Source organism: Amphiprion ocellaris, chromosome 20, assembly GCF_022539595.1.
Source record: "Amphiprion ocellaris isolate individual 3 ecotype Okinawa chromosome 20, ASM2253959v1, whole genome shotgun sequence".
In the NCBI taxonomy this organism is placed as follows: Eukaryota; Metazoa; Chordata; class Actinopteri; family Pomacentridae; genus Amphiprion; species Amphiprion ocellaris.
In genome coordinates, this window is record NC_072785.1 from 26,139,147 (window position 1) to 26,159,482 (window position 20,336).

The window sequence follows — 20,336 nt, forward strand, 5'->3', positions numbered from 1 at the left end:
TTATTTGAAGTGGGCAACAACTTTAAGGTGCTTTTTTTTAAACATTAGATTAAAACATTCCTTCAAAACATGAGAACTTGGAGGTAATATTTGCCAATATTGTGGAATCAAACACTACAAATAAAAGCTTATTTGGCATTTAAAGCCTCTAGTTTTATCTTAAATCAAATCATCATGTTATTCTTCTTAAAGAGGCTTTTTGCATTAATAAATCTGAAGTATAAAACTTGCCTTTCTGTTGAAACAACCTGCTTCAGAAGGTCTTTTTCTCTGCAGATATTTTACCTGGTCACAGTGAAGGAAACGCAGGTGTGACTGATGACATTAATGAAATCCTGAAACCAAACCTGATCGTCATTCATTTGATCGTTTTCACCTGTTTTACCTGCTGAGTGTCAAAATATCCTCCCTGAAAAGAGAAGCAACGGGCAAATTACATGAGTGTTGTCAAATGTTGAGGAAAAATTGGTTGATTTTTGATTAGAAATGACCAAAAGCCAAGTGAAGTTTTCAAAATGTAACTCTAAACCTGCCACACCTCAATTATATTCACAGAATTATATTAAAAATATGCAATGATGTAGCCTCTGGGTGTCTCATGTTATTGTTTTCATTATTTGTCTTCTTTATTTAAACCCCACCGCCATTAATAGATGCAGAAAATTCACTAATTGGTGCATAAAAAATCACCAGAATGCAGGAATGTAAATGTTTGATGCTCATATTTTCCTGGAGGAGGATCTTCAGACATCATGTGTTTCCCCCGAAAAGTCAAACGAAATCTATCGACACCCAGAGTTTCTTCTATTTCTGTAACATGAGAGTTTTATCTCAGAGTTAACTAAAGCTTCACAGTCATTTTCTCCATTTACTGATAGAAACCTTCTTAATAACCTAAAATCTGTAAAAGAAATGATGTTTCTATAATCTGTGTGTTACAAAACAGTAACAACAGGCTGATATTAGTCTGTAATTTCTGTCTCTAGTTGCTTCTCAATCAAAATATTAGCAAAAAATCATTTGCCTGTAATTCTGTCTGCAAAAGATGCATCCAAATATACAAAACCAACATCTAAAGCCTGTATTAGTTGGCTAATATCTACCTGATATACTTCTTCAGCATGTTTTTTAATTGTAAGCGATGAAAATAATGATTCAGATCTTTGATAAGCTTCAAATAGTGACTTTGTTCTATAAGTGATATGAGAAAACGCTGATTATTATCATATGTGAATAAAATAGCTGTATATTGGATTAAAACCAGCCATGTTATCCCTTTATCCTAAAATTAAACTAATTCATTATATTAAATACATGTTGAAATGTTGCAATTACGACAAAACCAAGTATTAATAAAAATAAAAGAAATGAATTCAGATGCAGGTTTTCCTAATTCTAAGAGAGTAAGTCCACCAGTCCACAATATGTATGACGTTTGCTTAGTCATTTTTAAACATTTTAATGCAGTTATTCAGCATAATTTATAGTTTTAAACGCCTAAATATTGAGCCATTTAAAAGATATAAAGAAAAAGGTTCCAGCAGCAGACTGAGACGTTTACTTTCCCATGTTGAGCGCCCCCATGTGGTGCTGACTGGAACATCAGCTACAGTCATTCAAGTCAACGCAGGTTTTTATCAAAATATGACTTTTAATATCAAATAATTACAAAAAAATAGACAATATGAAGTGGAAATAGGGCTTCATAAGAACTGATTCTTGTCTCGGCGAACATTAAAAACACAGAAGTGGTCACAACAGAACAGAAATCATTCCATAATCTCAAAGGGAAATCCTCACCATTCTCTAAAAAACAGAGAACATGCAGGTTTCCAGAGAGTGAATAACTTATTTTAAAGATGTGGCAGAGTGAGAATATTTCCTCTCCTCATCACATTCAGCAGACTTTACAGGTTTACAGGGTTTCTCTCGTTTCCATCCCTGAACAGACTCCTAGTTCATCTACATCTACGGTAATCAGTCCCTTTTTGTGATTCATTCATGCTTCTGCACAGCCTGGTCAGTGGTTTGTGAGTCCTTTTGGCAAATGCAGCAGTTCAGAGTTAAAACAATGAAAAACACTTCCTCTTCCTCCTGCAGCTGCTGTTTGTGCAGTTTGTTTTTATTGTTTTATTATCCGGATCGACTGAACCTGCCATTGTTCTGTGAGCTGTGTCTGGTGCAGCTGGCGCAGCAGAAACTGGAATAATACGTGTTGGAGCAAAGCCGGGCGTAAACGATGAGCTCACAGTTGGCCAATTCAGGCTGGTCGACGCATTCAGGAGGAATATCAACTCCTGGAACGGCAGAGAGACTTCATTTAGCTCATAAAAACTAAATAAAAATAGACAAAACACTGCCCGGTTTCCGTGAGTAAAAAATAACGACTTTTTTAAATTGATTTTTTTTTCCTATTTATTTCATTTCCTATCTTTGAAATACACAAAAATATCCATTAAATTACAAAAACACCTAATTTACAAAGACTTAGAATTAATTGACTAAATTATCTGAATTTCACAAATATTTCCTTTTAATTTAATAGATGAAACTGATACATTGTGTTTAATACCATAAATATGTTTCTAAAATTACATGCAGTTAAATACAATTAACAGAAAAAATGTTGGTTTTTTTGTTTTATTTATATTTGTTTAGTAAATTAGATATATTTTGTATAATTACAGAATTTTTCAATATAAAAATGTTGAATAAATGTGTTTTCATCAGCACTGTTAGTCAACAAAATACACTTTTTTATGCCATTTATCATTATATCAATTGATTATATACTGTATGTAATTTCATGGTTTTTATGCTTGTAAATATCCTTCACTAAACATTAAAAAGCCCCAAAAATCCAAGATTTCATGTAAGCACAAGGCTAGAAAACATTTTCATGATGGATAAATATAGTACTTTTATTAAATTGTCGTTTTACATGATTTTATAGGATTTTTTGTTTGGGGTTTTTTTTGCAATCTGGTTGTTAAAACATTACTGTTTCTTTTAAAATTTTAATATTAAAGGTCTTTGCATTTTTTATGTGCTTGTTTGCTCATCCACTGGACACAAATATCAGGTTTTATATATGCATCATACCAAAAAATGTCCTTTTATTCTAATATTATTGTGAAAACCGTCTGCTTGCGATGATAAATTAAATTCTGCTACCTTATTTCTGTCCACATATGAAAGATCAAATCAATCTTTATCTGACTGAATAAAATATTTGTGATCACATGATGATATTTGGGAGGAAAAATAAATGTTTCAAGCTGTGTTAATGTATTCTGAATTCATTCTACACGGTAGATATCCAGCACATTTAAACACCAGGACTCCGCGGGTTAGAAGAACCTGAGTTTCCTTATTGGATTGGGTCAAAATATTGAAAAGGTCGATATAAATCACATTAGATCATATAATTCAGTCTTGTTTTCATGTGGATAAAACCTCCAGTATGTGTTATTTTAAACTCCGTTGTCGAATTTGGATGCCTGTGATTCAAAAAATGAAAAGTTTGTGTCTTGATCAGGGTAAAACAGTCCAATATGTCTGAAAAACCACCACAGTAGAGAAGTAAACTGGATTACTTGATCCCAGACAGCTAAACATGAGATCAGATCCAGACTAAACACTTGTTAAACGCTTGGTCCAGTATTTCTGAGTGAGTGTGATTGTCGTTCTCACCTTGCTGTGTGTGTTTGATGACTCTAACTTCAGCCGTGGCGCTGACGGAGTAGATCCCGGTGTAGGCGTTACAGGTGTAGGTTCCCTCATCTGAAGGCTTCACGCTGTTCAGGATCAAGCTGCCGTCAGACGATGTGAGGATGTTTCTACCGTCTGGACGAACCGGGACACCGTTTCTACAGTTAGACAGGATACAAAACAACTCTGTTAGGATCTATTAACCTTAACCCTTCCTGCTCCAGGGGCGCTGTACTGTGGCTGACCCGTCGCTCTGACTCCCCCAGTTAGGGAAAGATGCGAAAATCAGAATTTCCCCTCGTGGGATTAATAAGGGATAATAAATAAATAAATTTAACTGATGTGTCTTCTCTTCTTTATGCTTTTCACTTAATGAATAAAACACTGAAGATTTAAATAAGAAAATGACTGTACAATGTAAAAAAAAAAAGTGTTTTTAGCAGTATTTTTTTGAACAATTTAAAGTTATTTTACAAATAATGTTGCCTGTTTTGTTGAATTACAGATGATAACTGGTAAAATCATGGGGGAAAAAAAGGATTAAAGCATTTTTTAAAAAGTATTAAAATAATGTCCACATCAAAAATCTGTATTTTCACAAATCAGATTTTTTTTTTCTAAACAGCATCTGGTTCTAGGATTACACTAGTTTTACTGTATTTATATGAGCAAAAAAAAAAACAAAACAGTATTGTACTAATATTTATCCTTATGTGAAAGAAAAACTGTGTAAATTAAAGTCACTTTATGAACTGCAGCAGTTTTAAATACTATTAAAATCACATAAAGAGTATTAATTTACATGTTTATTGTTAAAAGCCAGGCCAAAACCTTAAATAATGTCCACATAAAAATCAAGATTTTCACGAATAATAATTTCATTATATTTTTTTTACATGTGACTGTGAAATTACAAAGTTTCGCTGTTATTGCTGCATTCAAATCAGCTAAAATATCCTTATTTTACAGATATTTGCAGTTAATTTTTAAATTTCAGACACTACTTGGATGTAAGAACATGGACATTTTTAATTCAACTGAGGAAAACGACTTCTACATTATAAAATATCATATTTTTAATCTGTAAAACTCAACTACAAGGTTTGTTTTCCCGTCACTAATGTTCTCAGTTTCACTTTCTGCAAGTTACAATTACACATTTCTATTGTTTATAACCGTTTTAAGTGTGAACTAAGTCAGTATTTATAGAAACATAAGTTTTTTCAAGTGTTTGAAGAAAACTTAATTTGTTTTATCTACTTTATTGGTAATTTTGGAGAAGAATATCACCTGAATTATGTTCAATAAAACTGATTGTTCCACTTTTAACTTGTTTTGCCTGGTTAATAAAAAAACAATATTAGTTTCTTTGAAACTACTTGATTTCAACTTAACGGAGTCACAGCTGAGAGACATTATTGAACGTTTAATATGTCAACAAAATAAATTCATGGAGTGAAGCAATTTATTTTCACTGTGAATTAGATAAAACATCCTTAAAGTTAACCGCAGTCCTTTAAAAAACACAATTATCTTATTTACTTCTCCTTTAATTCATTAAATAACTCCCCTACAAACTCTGTAAGTGTACTTTCCTGCAGTCCTGGTTATTCTTGGGTCATCACTTCAACCTGAGCTCTACTAGTGTTGATTTCCAGCACTGTGATGTGTGAATTTTTACCTGGACCATCCGATGTTGACGTTGTCTCCGGATACGACGCAGGGCAGCAGAGCAGTGCTGCCTTCAGACACCTGGATGTTGTTGGGAGCTGTAGTGATGCGCAGGTCGGCTGAACCAGAAAAAACAGAAAAAACATCAGATGATGTGACTTTTTCATAAAATCAGCTCATACATTATTGTTCTGGATGAGGCCCTGGTGAGTAATTACAATATTTTCACCTTTAATAATATTTAAAAATACAGATAGTGAGCATCAGGTGACTTATACTGCCCTCTGCTGGTGACTACGTGAAACTACAACATCAAGTCTAAAAGTCACATTAAACATAGAGAAGGAAGGAGTCTGTTACTAACTGGATGTTTTGTGTTTAATAAAGTGATGAATCTCACCCTGGACTCTGAGCTGCAGCTGTCTCTGCTCCAGCTGCTGCTGGTTAGAAACCGTACACGTATAAACAGCAGAATCTTCAGACTTCAGAGGGCCGATGATCAGAGTCCCGTCTGAGTGCTGAGTGAACCTGCAGGAAACAACGTTTACTTTACAATAACAACCACAGACAACATCTAAACAGTACAAATTACAATTAGTTGGATTATAAAACCATACAGGTGATGAGCAAATTATTACTTGTAGGTATCTTAGTTGTAGATGATGTTCATTCATGTTTAACCATTAAAGCTACACTTTGATTTCTCTGAACTAGGATTTTATAAAGTGCTTATATGTAGTCAGTGCATTATCTACAGTAGATGGGGTGGTCATAAAAAATACAACTATAATGGCTTAATGAAGAGATACAACTTTATTAATCTTGATGGAAAATCTTTCTCCATATGTTCGTCACAAAAAACAAATGAAATAACACAAGAAATGCAGTGCCTAAAAAGTAGAAAGAAAACAATTTAAGTACAATACATTACTGAAATAAAATAAGCAAGTTAAAATAGGGCTACATGAGAACACCCTAACCCCCATTTAGACCACTTTACCTTGCCATTAGATAAGATATTATAGGTAATTTCATAGTTTTTAAACTTGTAAATGTCCTTCATTTAATATTAAAAAGCCAAAAAACTGTACTGTTTTCCCATTTTTCCTTTTTATACTGTTCTTTTCAACCCCAACAGACTTACATATATGTATAATGGATGCTATCCATGTGTGTAAATAATTTTAGGGTGCATTTATGATTCTTATTTTCTGTAAGTTAATGAAAGTTGTCATTTTATTTCATGCTTTCCAACGGTATATGGAGTCTCCATTAAAGGGAGTTCTGGGTTAGTTCTATTCAAACTGTACTGTGCTCGACTGCTCCTGTCCAATGAACCAAAGTTAATTGTCCCAACTGATCATATTTGACTATAATTTATTTTTCTCTCTTTATACTTTTCTTTTTCTTTCATAAGGGGATGAATAAACACAAATTTGTACTCATTTGCACACTCAGATGTACACACATACACACATTTGTATACACAAATATACACTAAAGCACCTAATTACACTATTTTATTTATGTCTTTTTTATGTTTTTTTTAATCCTTTGGTTACTTTTTTGCCTATTTTTGTGGATCCCTGACTTCTGTATAAGCTTCTAAAGCATACGAGGTGATATTTCTTCTCTAAGCCTCTAGGGGTGTTTTAAATTTCACCTGCACAATTTGCTTTTGTTGTTTCCGCTTTTTTTTTATTGTGTAAAATAACATATAAAATGGACACAGTGGAGGATCTTGCAGTGACAGTGGACTCGATATGAGGCGTACAGATCAGTAGCCCAGTCTGAAGGTTACCTGGGGTCACTGAGGGTTTGTCCGTCTTTAGTCCACTGAATGTTGACAGACTGCAGAGCTGAAGGAGGGACGATGTTGCAGCTCAGTCTGGCAGTTTGTCCTGCTCGCATTTCCACCATGGAGGAGCTCGAACGCTCGATACTGAACCTGAGAGAAAGCACAGTGAATGCCAATGAGTTTATCTTCTCCTTTCACAGCCTCAACATTGATCAAACTGTTGGTTTATTGTATTCTGAGCTCCTCCTGACCTGGGGAGTGGACCGTCTCTGGGCAGCGACGTAGGAAGCACCTGAGATGATCCTTCTACGAACACAAACACACGATTAAACACTCACAATCCGACTCTCAGCGTCAGCGCTCCTGCCACAGCTCACTTACATAACGTCACATCAGCAGGTCAGGCGTACAGAACGGCTGACTCTTCAAGGTCGCCGTGTTCTGACTCAGCCCTAAAAGTTTCCCTTAAAAGTTTTATTTAAAAAAAAAATTCTCCAAATTTGGCAAGAAAATTCTTGTAAATATTTTCAAAAAATGAGTAAAAATCTTCCAAAAAATCCTAAAAATATCTAAAGTGATTACATATATATCAGTAAAACTTCTAATATTTTCTTTAAGAACATTCACATAAAAATCAACCAAAATCCAGCGAAATTCGCTTTAGATATTTTTAGGATTTTTTTGGGGAAGATTTTTACTCATTTTTTGAAAATATTTATAAGAATTTTCTTGCCAAATTTGGGGATTTTGAAAAAAAAAAAAAAAACTTAGGGAAACTTTTCAGGAATTATTGGAATTTTCTTCCTGAAGGTTTTGCAAATTTTCAGAAATTTGGGGAATTTTTTTTGCTGAATTTCTGGATTTTTTTCAGACAAGGAAACAATATTTTTTGGTGCCGATAAATGAAGACAACAGGAGGGTTAAGGTGGAAATACTCAGTCATGACTGCTGATTTCACTCATGATGCATCATCCAGCTTATAAAAAACACCATATGAACATTTTAACGAGGTAACTTTCCAAACAGTACCTGAAACCGACAGGTAAATGTAGCGATGATCTCTTTCTCGAACTCGAGTGGCCACACAAAGGAACCAGCCAGAGTCTGAGACGATGAGAGGACCGACCAACAGGGAACCATTGGGCTGCTGGTGATGCCTGAAGAACATAGAAATAATTAATGACATAAATTAAAGTTGAACATTTAATGGGGTGTGTTGGGTTCTGCTGACCTGTGGTTGGACAGAGGGACGCCGTCTCTTCTCCACTCCACGACGACGGTGGACGACGGCGGAGGACTGACTCTGCAGGGCAACACGACCGTCTGGCCGACCAACGCCTCCACGGTGGAGGGATCGGACTTATCGATGGACACCCCTCCTAAGGTCAAACTGAGGAAACACGACAGCAAGCAAAGGAGGAAACCAAGGAGGAAAGGAAGCATGGAAGGAAGAGATAAAGAAGGAGACATTTGGAAGGAGGAAGAGGATGAAAGTCACTTTATGCTCCACTGTTGGTCACCAAAGCAAGCATAAAGAGCGCCCACAACCTGGCTTCAAGAGGGGAAAAGACAGAAAGACGATCATGCAACATAAAAGCAGTGCAAAACTCACCGACAAAATCAGACATTAGAAACCAACGAATGTTAAAAACAAGGACGATGTCGACTTTTCACCTCCCAAACGTCCCAAATATAATCTACACACAAGTTAGACGAAACAAAGTGTTTTAGTGACGACACACATTCATGAAGCATCACAGCAGAACCTTTATTAGTTTGATTTAAGGTGAAAACACAAACACACAAAACAGAAGGTGGTGGCGACTGACAAAGTGAGGTAGCACGCACTAATAAGCACCGACATTAACTCCAGACAGACAGTGAACAGTCCCAGAAACATGTAACAGCAGAAGTGTCCATTGAGGTGTCGCTGTGAGGTTGTCGACTTTTCTCCTGACATTTCGTCGAGGTCGAAAGGAAGAAGGAAGGTGTTGCTACGTAAAGCAGGCGTGAAGTGAGAGTCTGCGGTGGTGTTTTAGAAAGCAAGGCTACATTAGCGTGGCGACATTGAGTCTATATTAAGAGCAGGCTGCGCGAAATAAAGCATGAAGTATGCTGCTGATCAAAAAACGGGAATCTTAGCACCTATTTCTGAGCACAGACTGTATATAAAAAATAGACGTAGCCTCCAAGACGTCACATAATGGTTTGTAGATTAGCATTAGGAAGCCTAGAGTTTGGAATTTGCTCGACTTTATTATCCATTTTCCCTGAAATTAGACCAAAATTTACTAAATGAACATCACGCTGTATTGAGGGAGACTTGATATTAGCAATTGAGACCATAAACTCATGAGAAAAATGTTGACTGAGGTAACAAATCAAGTGAGAAGTTGGGTCATTTTCTCATAGACTTCAATCCAATCTGCAACCAGACAAGTCGCCCCCTGCTGGCTCTTAGAAAGAATGCATTTTTGCTTCATTTTTGAGACCCAGAGGCTACGTCCATCCAGTCTAAACCACAGTCAGATTCAACATTAAAGCATTTGGGTTCAGCAAGATCAAGGTTTTTGAGTTATTTTTCAGCTAACTCGTCTCAAAGGCTTGGAAGAAAAGGCACGATGAAGACTTCACTCTTGTGTTTTACATGTACAGATATTACACTAGTAATTTTAATGAAGATAGTTAAAAAGACATGTGCTTTAGATTAGTCTTTAGATTGTGCTTCAATCTCCTTCAGCTCACTCTTTTGGCCCCCAGTGGACATAGTGGTGTGGGGCTCCTTCAGCAGGAATATGAAGCCAGGGTTGCTGCTGCTGCTGCTGGTGGTGGTGGTGGTGATGGTGGGGTTTGGGGTTGGAGAAGGCTCCCTGGGTCTTCGGGGTCTTACCTCGCAGCTGGACCGGTGTGCTGTGCAGCTGTGGCGGGTGAAGGCCGGCGGGTCCTCATGAAGACTCTGGCTCTGTGGGCATGTGTGGCGGCGCTGGTGGCCTGTCTGCTGGTGCCGCTGGTGGAGCCGCCCTGGACGGTGAAGACCCTCCCCATGTTGCGTGTCGACCCTCCGGCGGTGGATCCTCCGGTGGATGGGGTGCCTGCTCCAGATGGGGTGCGACCTCCAGACGTTGCACCTGCTCCGGACGTGGTGCGACCTCCGGATGAAGTTCCTGCTCCGGCGGTGCCACGTCCTCCAGATGTGGGTCTTCCAGGGGTGGATTCTCTAGCGGGAGTTCCCGGTCGTGGTCCCTGCTGGCTGGGTGAAGGTAGCGGACACGCCCTCTGGCACTCCGCCCGGGTCATGAAGTTGTTGCTGTTGCCGTGGCAACTGCCATACCAGAACTGCACACACTTGGAGGTGATGACGTCGAAGTGGTAACGGGACACCCAGCTGCTGCAGGAGCCGGCGGCACGAGGCAGGGAGCAGATGGATCGCTCAACTGCAGCAAAGAAACAAGCAAATTAACTGTTTTTATCACAGCTGTTAAGCAGCACAAGGCAAGAAAAGGCAGCACGTCTATTTTCATCCCATGGAATTAGAATGTGAGTGTTTGTTGTTGCAGAAAAACCCAGTTTCATCTTTCTTTTAGTCAGTACTCTGAGCACTACAACACCCTTTCATCCTTTTATTTCTTCTCATCTATTTACTCTCAATTTTCTACAAATGGCCACATAAGAAAACTAAACTGATGCCACTTTTTCTTCCAAGTTTTCTCCAAGTTGCATAATTCTGTTGAAATTTATCTCCATCTTTTGAGCACTAGAAGATCCAAACATGACTAAATTGTATGTCAAGCAGGAAAAACAACAAAAACAAAGGGTCATATTGATATTTAAGGTGTGTTGATTGATTCTTAATGTCCACTTGTGTGTTGAGTAACAAGAAAACATTCCACCTTAAAAATAGCCCTTAGCATTTGATCGCAACAGTGAATTTTTTTGGCTTTATTAGACAGTTAAGTGAAGAGGCAGACAGGAAAGAAGGCAGAAGAATGTGGGGAAAGACCTGCAGTAAAGGGCCGTGAGCAGGACTTGAACCCAGGCCGCTGTGTCGGGAACTATAGCCCTATTTGCTGCTGTTACACTGTAAATTTCCCCGCTGTGGGATCAATAAAGGTTTCATCTATCTATCTATCTATCTATCTATCTATCTATCTATCTATCTATCTATCTATCTATCTATCTATCTATCTATCTATCTATCTATCTATCTATCTATCTATCTATCTATCTATCTATCTATCTATCTATCTATCTATCTATCTATCTATCTATCTATCTATCTGTTCATGGGTCGCCAACTCAACCTGTTGAGCTATCTGGACGCCACAAGAGTGAGTTTTTAAATTTTTTTTTCTTGTTTATATGTTAACCGATGAAGCTGAAAATCATTTTTGTCTAACAACTATAAAGGTAACAACAATAATATACATATAAACTACTTAAAGCTTATTTGATGCCTGCGTACCTCATTAATCACTATTGTGCTGGGGTCTAAAGTCATATTGCAACTCATTTATTTACAAAAATGGCTGAAGGTTTTGCTGATTCAAATGATGACAAATTACTGAGACAATACAGACATAATCCTTTAATCCTTTAGCTGGGAGTATTAAGTTTTAAAGCTTTTTGTAAATAAATGAGATGCAACAAGATGACTTTGGTGATAAAACGAGCTGCAACTTAACCATTGTGTCACTACACCCTCTAATTAGAAGGGTAGAATCTCCGGATCATGTAGAGAAATTGGAGCAGGAAATGTGAAAGATTATTATGTTTGCACCAAAATAAATATAAGAAAAATATAGGACGACCAAGACAAAATTTTCTCTTCATGATTACTACTTTAAAAGGACTAATGTGTCCTGTTTTATTTGCAGCAGCTCTTACTGTGGGTGGGGGGGTCGGGGCAGCCTTCTCCGCTGGGTCCCTCTGCAGGTGTAGTTCGGTCGTAGCAGCAGCCATAAGTGGTGGTTCTGCACTGAACAGCGTTTTCAGTGGGCAGAGAAGGAGCAGCCTGGAGAGAAATGATGCAAAGGAGTAGAAGAGACACAGTTTAAAAACACAATCATTAACAAAAACAGAATAATTTGAACCCTTAGGTGTCAATTTAATAAAAAAAAATCCCATAACTTTTAAATCTTTTAATGGCACTGTTGATTTTATTTATGAAAAAACACACAAAGAAATAAATGTTTTCCATATAATAGATGCTCAGACAATCTTTTGTGTGTGTTTCATAGTCTGGGATGTGTCGCTGATTAGCAACAACAATGTTAATCCTTACTAATCATAAGTTTTATTATTTTTTATCCAGTTTTTAAACTCTCAATGTGGACTTTAAGGACAAACAGATGCCATAAAAATATACAATATTATTATTTTTCCACTTTCATGGAGTTTTTTTATCTTCATTCAATCATTTTTTTCAGGATTTTAATCACTTAATTGCTAGTTTGCTTAATTGACACTACGGTTGTAACACAAGCACACAAAAAATGTAATATTTTCCTTATAAGAGATGCAAGAAATTTTTTTTTGCTCCTGATGAATAGGTTTTTGTAAGGAAATAGATTTTTAAAAATAAAAATCTCAGGATGTTAAAAATTTCCTGCCATAAAAATATTATATAGTAAAATGATTTTAAACTTTCACTAAGTAAATCTTTCAACCAATACTAACTCTGATCTTTCAGTTTTATATAACATTATATTTTTTATCCAGTGTCTGATATTTTATTATGTGTGTGTTTTTTTTATTTTTTATTTTTTATAAAGTCACTTAATGGGGGCATTTTTGTCTTTAAGATCCTGAGTGTAACTGTTTTGCATCCACACAGTTTATACCACATCATAGCCAAGATTATCAGATTATCAAAAGTAAAGATAACTAAAATGTTGCATGAGGGTTAAATTAGTTTTACTATTGATTTTTGACTTACATAACTCCATTTTTGTGTATTTTACCTTGTCTCATTGATTTTTAAAGTTAAGATAAAGGCATAAAACACATCTTAAATGGCAAAAATGAACATATACTCTGCCCTAGTCAGCTAAAATGTAAAAACAACTGTAATAACGTGCTGTATTTGCTTACAGTGGGTGCCGGGGCCACGTACTCCACACATCCCTCCCTGTTGAGGCCCTGAGCCGCCGTCACACCGTCTTGGCAGCAGCCATAACTGGAAAACACGTACCAGCAATCAAACAGTCTGTACTCAAAGTCTGGACAAAATGTGCAGATGTGACATTTCTAGGAAAACCTCAGCGTGGTCTGCTAGAGGGAATTCTTGTGGCGGTGCGTCGTGTCGAAGCGTCGCTGGTCAGTGTGGTCACATAATGCAGCCATAAAACCAGAACCCAGACAGAGTCCACACGAACCACAGAGTAATGACAGGATACCTGGTCTGGATGCAGGACGGCTGAGCTGGAGGAAGAGCTGGAGTCGGAGCCGGAGTCGGAGCCGGAGCGTGAGGGCAGCCCAGACCCTGAGGGCCCCCGGCGGAGGTCCGTCCATCTGGGCAGCAGCCGTAATAAGACTGACTGCAGTGGAGAGCCGGAGCCGAGCTGTGGGGGTCCTGGACACTGTTGGTCTGGGTCGGATCCCTCGTGTCGGGTCTACGGACTGAAATACAAACAACCAGAGGAAGAGAATTCACACAGTGTTTGGTACTAACTGGCTGGTATTAATTTATACATGTCCTTTAAAAAACAAACTAACATCCACATCAAAATCTGCTCTACTTTTATAGACAGTAATTTGTTCCTTTACAACGTCTGACCATAAAATTACATAAGTTTTTTTTTTTTTAAATTAGCAAAAAACTTAACCAAAAAAAAATTTTTTTAGAGATATGTGCCATTATTTGAAAACTAAAAGGTGCATATTTATAATTCAATAATGCTAAATGATTATGGTTTTTGTTATGTTGTTGTTTTTAAAGTTAAATCGTCATTTTCTATGTTTAATGAGACATAAAAGCAGGAATTTGGATACAAAAAAGTCAGCATTTTGAGTGCTCAGTGCTCTGTGTGGTAGTAACAGTAATGTGCACTGAAAAATTATACATTTAAAATTTTGAACTGTAATTTCTTTTCACAATTTATGCATTAAAAAACACACATTTTCATTTGGTGTTAACTACAGATAATATCAGGTAAAATAACAAGAAAAAGTCAAAATTTACATGTTAACCATAAAATAGAAAATGAGTGAAAACTGTAAATAGTGTTCTAAATGTATATTTTTACTGTATTAAAATGCAATTATTAGCAATATTATAATTTTACAGATGTTTGCCATTATTTGAAAGAAAAATATGCATATTATGTATTCAAAAATGGTAAATAAAACTAATATAATAATGTAAAAAAGAATTTGTTTCTTAAAAAGGTACAAATAACAATAAAGTGTTAGTTTACAATTTTCCCCTGTACATATAATCCAATACAATCACCAAAAACAGGTAAGTATTTACATTTTAACCTTGAAGAACAGAACAAAACTGTGATTATATCCATATCAAAAATGTTTACAAATAGTATTTTGTTCTTTTACAATATTTAACCATAAAACTACACTTTTTTTTACAGAATTTAATATTTTCAGTTATTTGACATAAAAAGTATGTATATTAAACTGTAAATAATCATGGTAAAATAAATAACATTTTGAAATAATTAAAAAATGTTTTTTGAAAAGGGAAAAGCAAAAATTATAGTAAAGTATTATTTTACAAAATGTTCAGTTTTGTTAAATTACAGATAATATCCAGTAAAATTACAGAACTTAATAATTTACATGTAAACTATAAAAAAAAACCACATCCACAACAAAAACCTGTATTTTTACCAACAGTAATTTGCTCTTGTACGACATTTGAACAGAAAATTACACTATTTAAATCAGCAAAAAAGTATCATTATTAAATATCATGGTTTTACAGATATTTGCTGAATGAAAATGACACTTTTTTAACTGTATTTAAATGAGCAAAGAAAAATATATTTTATATTATTTTGCTGATTTTTCTCACTATTTGAATGAAAAAACATGCATATTGTTAATTAGAAATGGTAAATAATTATAATAAAGTTTTGAAAAATGTAAAAACAAAGGTATAAATAATGGTACAGTGTCATTTTACATGCATACTGCACCCCCTGCAGGTCACAGTGTTGTAAATAGATGAGAAGTTCACACTTCACTGTGCATATTTACAACAGCGTCTACTGTACATTATTGTGCTGGAGGTCACACAGCGAGTGTTCACAGGCAGCACAAAAGAATGCAAAAACACTTATTATTACATTTCCAAACCATTTGTTTATAGACAAATAAAGTCCCAGCGACCACAATAAATAATCTCACAATCAGAATAAACACAAGACCTCCAAAATCTGAAATTCCTGAGCGCTGGGACAGCACATGGTGGCCAACATGCCAGAAACGCCACCACCAGCGCTAGCACACTTCAGTGCTCCGGAAATATTTTAATCAGGCCAACAATGCCGGTGGAAGCCTGAAAACATGTCAATCATGGCTGGATAATTAGTGCTGGGATGGAGGGGGACTGATGGGGACAAAGTGGCAGGAGTTACATCAGAACACCTTCAGCAGGATCCAACATGACGGAAAACCTGCAGAAGAACCATCAGACTGCAGGAAAAACTCACAACTTGTCAACATGTGTCACAGCAGCCACTCATCTCACTATTCCTGACCGTCTGATAGCAGCTATAAGAGTATATCTGCTGCTGTTTGGCTTCAGAGAGAGAAGGAGTCTAACCTGTTGCGTGATCCGGCACATATGGCTGGAAGCCAGTCTGACTGTTGTCGTGTCCTCGAGGGTCCTGAACGCTGGGAACGACTGAACACACAAAAAAACACACAACAATGAGACGACAGTTTGTAATGTCGCTGCGTCACTGTGTCAGAGCCTGGCAGTGTATTATCTGACCGTTTCTTGTCATATTTTCTATCTATCTCTTCATAAATTATTTAAAGAGCAACCTGCATTGTGATTTTTTTTACTAAATATGCATTTGTTTAAAAAGATATTGCATCATTTTCTATGTTTAATGCAACGTGACTCCAGAAATTTAGATGGAAAGGTCAGCATTTTTGCAAAAAAAACTAACATTTAATCATTTATAACTGTATTTTTTTTAACAATTTACTATGAATTTTACAGATTTTTCCTGTTTTGTTATATTACAGAGAATATCCAGCAAAAATGACAGAAAAAGTCTAAATTTACATTAAAGAAATTGGTGAAAACATACATCCATATCAAAAATGTTATGTTCTTTTTTGAAACTTGATCATAAAATTACACTATTTTTACTGCATTTAAATCAGCAAAAAAATACAATAATTTTAGAGATGTTTGCTGTTATATAAAAGAAAAATTCTGTATATTTAAGATTGAAAAATGATATATTTTTTAAAAATTGTAATATCTGGTTAAATTATTTAGAAAAAAATACAAATTTACATGTTAAGAATTTTTTTTTAAAAAAGTCCAAAACTACGAATAATGTCAATATCAAGAATCTGTATTTTTACAATTAGTAATTAATTCATTTTTTTTAAAACAATATTTGACTGTAAATTACACTATTTTTTGTACTATGTTTAGATTAGGAAAAAATAGAATTATTTTACAGATATTTTCTGTTATTTAAAAGAACATTCTGTATACTTAAGATTGTAAAATGGTGGGTGATTTTTTTTTTTTTTTAACCGTTATTTCACAGATTTTTCCAGTTCTGTTAAATTACAGATAATATCCAGTAGGATAACAGAAAAAAATATATTAATATATATGTTAAACATAAAAAAACCATCCCAAACTATGAATAATGTCCATATCAACAATCTGCATTTTTACAATTAGAAACTAATTTTTTTAAACAACAATTGACTGTAAAATTAAATTTTTTCTTTATTTACTAAATTTAAATTAGCAGAAAATATAATTATTTCACAGATATTTGACGTTATTTGAAAGATAAACTAAGTATATTATTATTTCAATACAAAAATAAAAATTAAGCTTCAGTTAAAAAAAAAGGAAAAAAAAAGAAAAAATGGTACAACTGTAGCTGACTCAACAAAACAGTAAAGTGACAGTGAAAATTCAGGAAGTACGGGTACAAATCATAATTGTAAATATTAAAATATCTATATAACTTTCCAGTATTGGTACAATAGAAACAGAGCAAAACCAGCACAGCAGGGAGACAGTATGTGTCCTTGCATGTTCTCACCCTGTGGGCTGTAGCAGGGCTGGGAGTTGCAGCGCTCCACTGTGGTGGGTTTTGGTTGGCCGTTGCACTGATCCACGGGATAAAGGTTCCTCTCCTGGTCCGAGCAGATCACCTGACGCTCCCGAGAGCCGGAACCACAGCTACGAGAACACTGAGGGGGAACAAGGAAAGATTAGCATCGATGAAAAGGAAAACAGAGATGAAATCAGCCATACACTGGAAAAAATGCCCCTCCCAAAACAAGAAAAAAAAAACTTATTTCAAGGAAATTTACCTTGAAATAAGTGGGAAAAAAATCTGCCAATAGAACAAGTGAAAAATGGCTTGGTGAGATTTCTTGAAATAAGATATGATACTTCAAATACTGAGCTCTTACAGTTAGCTGGGAAAATTTATTTTAAGCTGTATTTTACCAGGATTGTCAACCTTAGGTGTCTTAAATAAGCCAGACATGCTAAAAAAATAAATTTGAAGTTTTTCATTCAAAAATAGATTTTTGCTTCCATGTAACCTCCTAATTTGAGATGTATCAAACTTATTTTGATCTTTCTTATAAAATACAACTCAAAACAAGATAATTTCAAGATTTTCTGACTTAAGATATTTAAGATGCATTGTCTTCAAACAAGTCCCTCCATCTTGCTGAAATGTCACTTGTGAAGTAAATTTATCTTAAATGAAGTGGGATGAGACATTTTGACTAAAAATAAGACAAACAGACTTGGTAGGATTTTGAGTTTTTGCAGTGTGTGGACGCCAGGACTGTAAATATTCGTGTTCCCACTCACCAGACCCCACTGTCCCACATGCCAGCTGATCTGTCTGGAGCAGGCGGCCATCTGACAGGGCTGGACGGAGGACGGACGGAGCAGAGTGCTGCAGGAAGTTTCCTCCAACCTCATCCCACCTGAACCCACACAGGTCACCTCTCTGGTCTGCTCACCTGGACCACAGGTGACCGAGCACTGAGGACACACAGGTCATGTATAAATAACAAGGATCACAGCTGCTTTTAACGGTGCAAAATGAGATAAAATGAGGAATAGGTGAGTTACTACAGTAGTTCATGTTAAAAAACAGGTGGATGACAACATGAGAGTCAACTAAAATCTGTGAACTGCCCATTTAAATCAGTTTCAACCTTACATCTAATGTGCTGAAACAGTTTTTTTAGCTTCTGTTTTCATTATTTTTTATGTAAGTATCAGTTTTAGATTGAAGACTCCTGCATTGATGGTGGACTTTTGATAAACACAAACCAACCTTCAACACTTAACACCTGACCACAGAGAAGATTTCCTACCGTTTGCCAGTTTTAACGGTACTTTTTAAAACAATTTATTATAATATTGATATTTTTCAAGTTTTGATTATTTAATATTTTATGTTCTCTGTTTTTTAGATAACATATAATAACCATCAACATAATAGAAAAAAAATTTATTTACATGTTGACCGTAACAGAAAAAAAAGGTCAAAACTGTACATAATGAAAAAAATCATTTTTTAAAGAAATTTTATTTTATTTTTTTTACATATAGTTTGAGTGCAAAATTATACAATTTTTACTGTATTTAAACCAATAAAAACATTGTTGTTTTGCAAATATTTTACATTGTTTAAAAGGAAAATCTATGTGGAGGAAATTCAAAATATTTTTTTAAACAGTTATTTTACAGATTGTCCCAATTTTGTAAATCACTAAAAAACAATATGTACCATATACTATATTTTATATTTTATTTATTTGTTTAAAAACATATAGATAATAATTTTACATATATTTGTAGTTATTTAAAAGAAAAAATAAATAAGTATATTATCACATAAAAATGATGAATAATTATGATAAAAAATAATAACATTTTTCTTTTAAACAGTGTTATTTTACAGATTGTCCCAGTTTTGGTAAATCGCTGAAAAAAGTTATTTACTATATACTATGCTTCATACTTTTCTCTATTTGTAAAAGAAACATATAGACAATTATTTTACAGATATTTGCAGTTATTTAAAAGAAAAAATAAGTATATTATTTATTAAAAATGGCATATAATTATGGGGAAAAAACTCAGAAAAGTATTTTGTGTGTTGTGTTTGTGTTAATTTACTGATTTTTCCCTCTTTTGTTAAATTATGGATACCATCTAGTGAAACAAAAAGGTGACGTATGTGACAAAGGAACGTATAAGGTTGTCTTTTGTAAATATGAACTTGTAAAGGCAGCTGGTCTTGATTTGTTCTTATGATGTTATTAGTGTCTTCCTGTTCAGCACTTTGTTTCAAACTTTGTTAAGAAAAGTTTATTATTATTATTCATTTAGTTTCACTCACGGCGCTCCATGCAGTCACTTGGTACTCGGCACATTTGTGCATGTTGCAGGTCTGCAGAGTGGGAGGAGCCTCGGCGTAAGCGGCACAAACGGCGTCTTCCACCACGCGGGGACCAGATGCATCATGGGAAATACACTGCACGCTGCGCACCTGAGAGCCTCCACCACAGGTGACGGAGCAGGCATTCCACTCGCCGGTTTTCCAGCTGAGAAACCAGACAGAGGTTAGTATCTTTACTCCATCAGCAGCATAAACAGATACATCTACTGTGTTTATACTACATACTGTGAATACTACAGTACTAAATACTACTACTGATGGAAGGAGATTCATTCTAAAAAAATATTTACATTCAATAAATCAACAAATCAAGATTGATTGGTTTGAAACTTCCAACTTTAACTGAGAAACGAAAGTTTCTGAGCATCATCAACACCTGATATTGGACAGAATGTTTTTGGTAATTAAAATTCTGGGCTAGTGAGGCACTAAAGTAAAGCTTTTATTCATTAAATATAAAGTTTCAAGTATTAAGTACTTCATTATTGATTAATGTA

The 20,336-nt window shown here is 35.3% G+C and overlaps 2 protein-coding genes across 2 annotated transcripts in view; both read right to left on the reverse strand.

Moving 5' to 3' along the window:
- Positions 1–1,631: 1,631 nt before the first annotated feature.
- On the reverse strand, positions 1,632–8,777 carry LOC129347762 (papilin-like). The gene is made up of 8 exons (XM_055005923.1): positions 8,412–8,777; positions 8,210–8,337; positions 7,432–7,486; positions 7,184–7,330; positions 5,783–5,910; positions 5,393–5,501; positions 3,694–3,869; positions 1,632–2,297 (listed from the first exon to the last, which is right to left on the reverse strand). Exons 1-8 carry the CDS (start codon positions 8,648–8,650, stop codon positions 2,134–2,136), a joined length of 1,146 nt encoding a protein of 381 aa, XP_054861898.1. The 5' UTR covers positions 8,651–8,777; the 3' UTR covers positions 1,632–2,133.
- Positions 8,778–8,927: 150 nt separating this feature from the next.
- paplna (papilin a, proteoglycan-like sulfated glycoprotein) overlaps positions 8,928–20,336 on the reverse strand; it is a 31,377-nt gene continuing 19,968 nt past the window's right edge. The window contains exons 12-19 of the mRNA XM_035951637.2: positions 19,780–19,984; positions 18,234–18,410; positions 17,446–17,596; positions 15,963–16,043; positions 13,576–13,798; positions 13,271–13,355; positions 12,065–12,191; positions 8,928–10,614 (exon numbers count right to left, since the gene is read on the reverse strand). Of these exons, the coding sequence (XP_035807530.2) occupies positions 10,067–10,614; positions 12,065–12,191; positions 13,271–13,355; positions 13,576–13,798; positions 15,963–16,043; positions 17,446–17,596; positions 18,234–18,410; positions 19,780–19,984 (1,597 nt within the window). The 3' untranslated portion in view covers positions 8,928–10,066. The remainder of the gene's footprint in view (positions 10,615–12,064; positions 12,192–13,270; positions 13,356–13,575; positions 13,799–15,962; positions 16,044–17,445; positions 17,597–18,233; positions 18,411–19,779; positions 19,985–20,336) is intronic.